The sequence below is a fragment of the Anopheles moucheti genome, chromosome 2 (assembly GCF_943734755.1).
Source record: "Anopheles moucheti chromosome 2, idAnoMoucSN_F20_07, whole genome shotgun sequence".
NCBI classification, from domain to species: domain Eukaryota; kingdom Metazoa; phylum Arthropoda; class Insecta; order Diptera; family Culicidae; genus Anopheles; species Anopheles moucheti.
In genome coordinates this window covers 69,074,009-69,083,032 of record NC_069140.1, presented here as the reverse complement: position 1 = coordinate 69,083,032, position 9,024 = coordinate 69,074,009, and the positions used below count along the sequence as shown (strand labels likewise).

The window sequence follows — 9,024 nt, the reverse complement described above, 5'->3', positions numbered from 1 at the left end:
GGACGGAAGACAACGTATCCATAAACCATAAAAAAAAACTTTATGATAAAAATGATCGAGCGTTCCATCCACGCATTACGCGTAACTATAAAAACACAAAATCTCCAGTTATACAGTAAACGTTTAATAATGAGGCGTTGTACTATTTAAGCAATATATGTGATGACCCGGTTAATCCGGATTGAGTTGAGGATTATTTAATAAAAAACAAAATCTCCATTACAAATGTCCACTAAAGCATCCACTGTGCAAATCGCTATCTGGTTTTTTCTCTTTTGATTCCTGTATTATTTTCACTGGTTAATCTTCTGTCATCACAGAATGAAACTGTAAACAGGGCCGCAAACCCGGTAAGAATTAAAACGTTTTCATTTATTTATTTTGAATTCTCATATCAATCTATATATTTTGTATTTTTAGTTAATCGAAGAACGAACATTGATCATAACGTAGTATCATACAGAAGAAAGAAAGTCTGGGATTTACACTTTAAAAAAGTTGAATGTTTAGGTGAGTCACTTTTTTCTTTTCCGATTTGTGACAATACTGTCGGCACACTGTTCTGTTTTTTTTTTTATTTCTAATCTCTTAAAATTCACTTTCTCACTGCCACCATGTAGTCAGTTTATATTGTGCGTCTTTAACGTAATACTAATTTATTGTTTTAGAAACAAAATGCTTCGCAAAGCCAGTAGCGACAGCAGCCACGAACAACCATCACTGCCAAGCATAAGCGCAAATAACAACCAAACAACAGCGCAAAGAAAATTTGACCTTGAAAAACGTACAGATAATGCCGAATCATCATTATCGGATCTTGTAAGTACCGGTAAAGGAAGGTCCACAATCCATGGTGAAATGTATCAAGTGCGATTGGGTTTGGTGATCACATTACGAGGGTTCCGAATGTATCAGGAGGACCGTGGTTTTGACTTTGCTGTCGGAATGGAGGATCCAATTGGAAAAGATTTCGATGACATCATGTATCACTACCGTTCGTCACCAATATCAACGGGAACCGTCTGTGTACAGGCAAAACACAAACAGGACAAAAAGTCCAAACTTACAAAAAGTATGCTACTTGCTCCTTCGAACAGCAGTAATTCTGCGTTTTCGATTCCAAAATACTTCCTCTCATTTTTAGAAGTTGACCAACAACTAAAAACTGACACCCACACATACGTTTTGTGTACTAATGCATTGTTGGATGAAAGCTTAGAAAAATGGTTAATGGTTAAAAAAATTCATGTAGACGATGGATTACAGTTTTGCTATGACATTGGGGCAACCTGCTACCAAATTAATCGCAACGCAGCTCATGAGAAATTGAAGGCAGCTATAAAGAAAACTGTACCCAAGAATGATAGTAAATTGCCTTGTTCTGCGATTTTCCAAGAAGAAAATTTAGTCAGGGAACTAGAGAAGTTCTATGAATCATTCGTACTTGTTTGCAATTCACTTAACGAAGAAGAACTTTATGGAAAGGCAGTTGAATTGCTGCCTAAGTGGTGTAGCTCTACAATAATTAGAGATAGGTTGCATACGTTAATGATTGATGCAATGAAGAGTCTGGAATCAATGCCAATTGATATTCCATTATTAAAGAAAACGTTTATAGATGAAATCGACAACACTAAGTGTGGTCGATTAAGCAGTTCCTCAAAAGAATACATTGAATCATTACGCCTTAAATATCCACACATTGAAATAAATGCGGAGAGACTAATTCGTTCAAAATTGGCTACATTCCTTGGGGACGCTGATGCTGACGAAGTTTATGAATTGAACAGCCATCTTGATTCAACAATAAGCTCTATTATTATAGCTCAAACCTTATTGTTATTTGAATGCGAAGCATTATTTGTTGATGGTTCAAAACTTGAAGAAAATCAAGAGTTAATCGATATTCTGCAAGATTGGTGTTCGTACCTTAGAGATGTTAATCATCCTACTATCAAAGTGATTACGGTTGTAGGAAAACCAAAACTGCCTTCAATCGATACGATTGAGAAATTGTCGAAAAAATTTAAACAAAAAATCGTTGTTGTAGAGAAGATGTCTGAAAACCAGCAAAAGGACAATCATTGCGAGACATTTTCCGTCCATGATCTCACGCACGAGGCTTCACGTCAAGTTTTTGAAGGCAATAACCATAAAATTATATTTGGAACTGATACCCCACTTAGACAAATTGTGGACGAATCAGATGATTTGTGCTTTTTACTAACTGTGTTAGAACGTTATAACCAATCGAGTGACAAAAAAGAAAATCTAAACGAGTACAACTATGACCAGATTAATCACTGGTACATTCATCGTGATTATTGTGAGGACAATGACCGTAAAAAGCAGTTAGAGAACGTGCCACTACTTATGAACAACCATCGAATTGATTTACCATATACTAAAGACAAAGATGTACCTTTTGAAAAAATGGCAGAATTGATCGATTATAATAATACCACCTTTTCAGAGGTACAGCGTGTCTTGGCTATGAGCGAGGAAGATCCCATTCCACCTGGTTTCGAAAAAGATGATAATGGCAATGTTTTTATTTTCCTAAACGATTCAGGTCACGGGAAAACATGCTACTTCACCTGGTTAGCCTGGCGTTTGGCGAAACTGGATCGTGCCCTATATGTGGTTAAATTGAATGCAATAGAATATACGTCCGATTTTGAACGGTTGGACAACATCGGCGTACAAACCATTGACGATACAGGGATCGTGAGACTATTGTACAGACTTGTTCATCTTGCACTTTTCGTTCCAAGTGTAAATAAACAAACAGAGGAGGAAACGAATATTCAGCGTAAGGAGGCTGATCAGTGTGCGGAACTGTTGACATGTATCAATGGCCGTATAGTATTGGATGAGATTAAAACAAAAGAGCTGCCAATGAGACAACTGATCGAGTTACGTTTGTTCCGAGCGAAGTTTAACGAACAGCAGTTCGTATTAATTTTTGACGGGTATGATGAGATTGCACCAAATTATGACGATGTGGTTTTGTGTTGTATCGAACGATTTGCGCAGTTGGAGAGAATTCGAAACATTTATCTGTCTAGTCGACCGTTGGATTTAGAAAAAAAAATTAGAAAGACTTTTAACAATTGTAACATTAATCGCTTGAAACCATTTTCACGTGATAATGTAATACTGTCGCTGCACAAATTTCTTCTAAATAATGTAGCCAACTACAAAGACTGTGAAAGGGAACAATGCATGTATGTGTTGACTGTGCTGTATATTGTTATTACCGAAATGCTAAATGAGTTATCAACTGTTCCGCTGTTGTTATGTCTAGCACAAGATATCCTCTTACCCACGATGAGGGAGCACATCAATTTTAAATTGTACACGATATCGAAAAATTTGTTTGCGAACGCAAAGCTTGACACTATGCAACTGGTGGAACATTTCATTGATCGCAAATTTCATATTTTGCACACGGTCAAATCCGGTACAACTGATTCGGCTATTAAGACACCTGCGGCAAGGCAAAGTGAAGAGCGTTCAATCAAATTACTGAAAGAACGACACGTTCTGTTGGCCATGTTCGTTATTTTCGACCATGCCGATAGGGAAAAATTGCTGTCCACCAAAGATCAGGAGCTTGCAACAGAGTTTATCGAGAACGTGATTGGAGGGGACGAAAAAACAGGTATTATCGAAGGGATAAGAGACGGTATACCTCATTTCGTACATCGGATCTTCGCAGAGTATTTTGCCGCTTGTTGGCTTAGCAGAAATAGGAAACGATTTCGAAACGAGAGCGTTTTTCAGTCTCAAGTAATTTGGACGGACTCTTTGGAGAAAATGCGTGACTTTTTCAACCGTATGATACTGCGCGAAAGCGAAGGTTGTGATTTGCACTGGGCAGTATTGAACCAATCCCCCCAACAATTTAGCAAAATATTGCGCAAAAACCCCAACGCGGTTCATGAGAAGGATAAAGTTGGTCGCTCGCCGTTGCACTTACCACATTCGTATTGGATGTATCAAATGTCTCTACCTAATGAAGAAGAGATGCTTTCAAACCCCGGCCATGCAACTGATGAGCTATTTCAGTGGAATGCTTTAGATTATGCATTTATTTTGAACGATGGTTTAGCAATAGGTTATTTATTAAAATTAGGCGTGCGGTTTAATGAAAAAATCTTGTTCGAGCAGCTGTATTCTAATGATGTAGATAATTTGTTATTTCAAGGAACTAATTACGCCTTCTTCTTGGAACATTATGGAAAACAGCCTGATGCGGCAAATGCTATGCGCACACGTTTTGTAAGGCATTTAATTATCGAGCGGAAGCTAGATATTTATTCACCTCGTAAGAAATTTGAATCTTTATCTTTGCTAGAATTTAGCGCAGCATGGAATCTTCCAGAAATATTTCATCAGCTAATTTCACAGTCTGGTCAACCGCCGGTGCAGGTTTTGGATGGATGGGTTGATCGTTTGTATCAGTTGGCATTCGAGAGAAAAGCTCACGATATTATAACTTATCTTGCTGATCGATGCAGCTTTCCCCTGCCTTGGATTAATAACATTTCAAGCGTTGTCTTAGTTGCCAAACGTATTGCACGTTTCAAATCAAATCAACAGCAATTGTTCAAAACAATCTTTCAACAGTTATGCATCCGATATAAATTTATAAACGTTGAAGAAAGCGAAATTATTGATGAAATTGACGCTCAAAATGAAAACAATTCGATCGAAATCGAGTATTCATTCGAAAATGATTGTTGCGTATTAAGCAGCAACAATGTAAATCTGTCGGTACCGGAATATTCATTGTTGGATGACTTTGATTTTAATGTTGCTGAAATAGTCATAGAATTTTTATTAACCAGAGCGATCCACGTCGGTAGTGTACAGATAGCCAGTTACATACTGCAAAAGACAAAAATGCCCGTTACTAATCGATTGATTGTTACGATTATGCGATTGTTGCCGAAATCACAGCCTCTATGTCATAAAAAATCTATGTCAGCTTTCAGATATCTTCTCGACAAAACGGTCGATTTGTACAGTGTTGATCACGAAGGACGGAATTTGCTTCAAATGGTCGCTCAAAATGGTTGCTTCTACATGTTGCCTTGCTTGATTGCTAAAGGTTTTGATCCAAAGCAGATCAATGTTCTAAATCATTGGAATGGTTATCACTATCTTGCGACCTGTGCGGATAAATTTGTTTCGCGTGTGCCCAAAGTATTCGCATATTTTCAACATTTGGAACATGTGGATGGTTTTGAAACTTTGAGTATAAAAGGTGAGAGTGTTTTTGATATTGCAATTGCTAATGAAAATTATTTGGCATCACAAATGCTATTTCAAACACGATACTGTAACCTTTCTTATATGGGAAAAGTAGGTGCAGTGATGGATATCATACAGCGATTGCTTTTAAGTTATGACTCGAACATTGTGTTGTGCGTTTTGTATTCTTGGTATAATTATTCAATTTATACGCAAGATGAGATGTGGCATGCAGTTTATTTCAATATCGATAAAAGTATACCGATTATTTGATGTGGTTTAGTGATTTGTGGATAATTTTGTTAGTAGTACGAACATTTGTAGCATGTTTTATACATATATATACATAGCAGTAAAAGGAGGTATTTTAAGGGGTAGAATAACATAGTTTTTGTATCCATATACAAAACGGATATTTTTTATGAAAGGAAAACAGTTTTTTTATTCGTGATGATTGTACAGGTAGTGTTTTAGTTATTAATTTGTTATAGTATTAACAACCAGTACTACTGTACTACGATACCTATGTTACGAATTATTTTATGAATGTATAATATTTCCTTGTACATAATAAATGTTTTGAATGTTTATGGTTGTAGCTTTAAGACAAGTTGTAACAAATATCTGCAATTTTAATAAAATATTGGGGGTCCAATTTGATATCTTTTTAATAAATTTAATAAACACAGCAATAATTGTAATAAAAAGCTTGCTCGGTTGTACTTGTGTAGCCGTAGAATAGAAGGTTCTTTACATCTCCCAGATCATCATGTACATTTTTTTGCAGATTTGATTGTGAGATTGTTAATGGTGCTGTTGAATCACTGTTGCTGCATCTTTTATCGAATATGTAAAATTACTTAAGCACATCTTGCACAATGGATGCAGACCGGGATAAAAATGATTTTTTTAAAGTTTTTAGATATTGGTATTCGCCGTGTTTTGAAATACACTTACTTATACATTCAGAAAACCTATAAATGAGGTCTATAAATCCCGTACCGTCGGAATAATAATTTAACAAATAAAAGGAACAAATTTGATCGGTAATGTTTAATAGAACTGGCACTGTCTTTGTTTACCTCTTTAAAAAGTTTAAACAGTTGTAAACCCTTTAAAACAACAGTTCTTCATTTGGAAATTAGATAGATAACACAAAACAGTCAAACAGAACTGTTTTCTATCGTTAACCTGGAAAAGCCAAAACATTATAATATACTCATTACCCGAAATAAACGGTGCTTAACATTCGCAAATTTAGAGATACGCGGATTTTATAAATTAGGCATTTTGCGGAGTTTTTTTGTGGAGTTTTTAAATAGCATTTTTCAATAATCCCTAAAATCCCCTTCGCCATATTGCTTTATTATAAAAGTTAGTTTTTATTTAACTGCATATCTCGAAAAAAAACATTGAAATATCAATTTTAAAGGTGCCTCATAACGTGAAAATTAGTAGTCGATTTATTAATACGACACATGAACGATGTTTTAAAGAAAATTCGAGTTACGCAGATACGCGATACGCGATAATTTCTTTGGAACGGTTTATCCCCGAAGTTTGGGTATTTACTGTACAGTTAAAAAATAAATCTTAAAATAATCTTTTAAAAAGGGGATTTTTTATCTCCCAGAAAATGAAATCTTTGATGAATATTCGAAACCGTCGTGTAACTCATAAATAATATGTGTAAAACATTACAGAGGCCACGTGCATAGAGCTCATTGCCTGGTGCATCTGTTCAACCGTTCGTGTACAGCGCTGATGATGTGTGCATATTGCGCCAAGCTAATAACATAGAGTGCATATACAACAGCCTCAATTAGTACACTAATTGTCGGGTCCCTAATACGACAAACTCCGCTTTAACATTGCCTCTGTCATAATGACATAACTATTGGTGATGTGCGATAAATTAGTAGGGTCTACCAGCAGTGGTTTTGTTATGTTTACATTGGCTTATACTGCATCATTACAGATACTCAACGTAATTATGTTCGTATAAAAAGACTCGCATTAAAGATTTAAAAATTAAATGATTTATTTCTTGAACAGGAATGAAAAAAGAAAGGGTTTTCTTTGAAATTAATACGTAATACAAATAAATTAAATTTTTAAAATAAATTAGTTAAATGTAAATCTAGTTTCATTAATAAGTAAATTAATAAATAAATGATTATTATTTTGATGAGTTATTTTCACGCAAGCACAGGTACAATAAACACTGCGTTTAAAACGCATTCTGCTGCAGTTTCGTGTATGCTATATTTTAAATATCAAGAGATAATGATACCAGTAAATAAAATGTGCGTGATTTGCCTGGATATGTGGTGCATTAGCGTGATTTTTGTCATTTAATAGAAACGAAATGTTTGAACTATGTGTTACCGCTGCAGTAAACAAAGCATTTTTTCAACGTTTTGCAAATGCAATACAAGTCTGGCTTAATACAGGCGAGCAAAGGTGCCATAGTGAACCTTCGTCCGACCGTCGTTTGTTCGTATTTTGATGCCGCATATTGATCTATGATGTCTTGCCATATGTCATATGCGTTGTAAGTGCGTATGCTTATTAAGTATAAGTGCTGCTCATTTAAAATGACCTGGGCTTGGCCAAGTCCCCAAAATCGTTTTATTTATTAATGTTGTGAATTCTGCAAAAAGGTATGGAATGATCGACGTAGACGTAGATGTCAACAATAAAGACATTATTGTTAACATGTTCGATAACTTTCGGATTTGAGAACTGGGAAATTGTTTTTTTTTCGTTAGAATGGCCTGATCGACAACTGGGAATTTTCGAATATCGAAAACTTCACACGAGAGCTGCGGCGAGAGCGACCAGCATTATCATGACATCCCCACCCTCCCTTCTTTCGTCCTCAGTTTTGTAAATCATAGACTTAAGGTATGAAAATTCAGTCTAAATCAGACCCTCACGGCAAACGCAGACCGTACTTCACCAAACATCGAACCCTGTTGTTTAACTGGCGCTACGGATGTATCATTTGTATGCAAGGCAAAGATCTTTCTGGATAGTTCTATTTCTACGCGTTTCTAGCATCCCGGTTAGTGTAAAAGGGCGATGGAGTTAATAAAGCAGTACGTGAAAGAAATCCCTCCTGAAGCAACACGGCGCCTCAGCACTGCCTTTACATTCTTAACGCACGCATGTTGAGCGACTTACAAAAATAGCAAGGAACCAATTAGTAAGAACCGTGATAGGTACTTTTTCGTGCAATGAAAAAGTTGTATCACACTACCTTAATGGAAATAAGTATAAGGACACGCTTTTTCACACGTATAACTTAATAAATGTTTTACCGATTTATCTTCTAAAATTTTTTACTTAAAGTATCCAGTTATTACACCCTACAACCGAAAGATTGACTGTGCAGCTTATTTCGTTTAAAAGATTTTGTAGTTCATTTCCCTTTGGAAATAATTATTTATTTCTTTATTTAATTGAACGAAAATTGATTAACCAATTACAACGATCGACATTATTTGGAAACTGTACATATCACAGTAGATCAAGCTCTTATTTACATGGTTTGAGGAACCAAACAAGGTTATTGACTCCAAATAAAAAATCTATATCATATCAACACCTGTAATGCAGAGTAAAACTGCTCTTAGAATTACAAAATTGTAAAATAATAGAGTTATTATTATTAATAGTTATTATTTTTCCAAAGGGAGTGAACTACAATACGATATATCTTTTAACTCAATCTTTCGATTGTAAGGTGTCTTTAACGGATAC

General features: G+C 35.5%; 1 protein-coding gene across 1 annotated transcript; it reads left to right on the top strand.

Annotated features, from left to right (window-relative positions):
- Nucleotides 1–315: 315 nt before the first annotated feature.
- LOC128296946 (uncharacterized) lies at nt 316–6,860 on the top strand. The gene is made up of 3 exons (XM_053032482.1): nt 316–350; nt 421–510; nt 669–6,860. Exons 2-3 carry the CDS (start codon nt 503–505, stop codon nt 5,530–5,532), a joined length of 4,872 nt encoding a protein of 1,623 aa, XP_052888442.1. The 5' UTR covers nt 316–350; nt 421–502; the 3' UTR covers nt 5,533–6,860.
- The last annotated feature ends 2,164 nt before the right edge of the window (nt 6,861–9,024 follow it).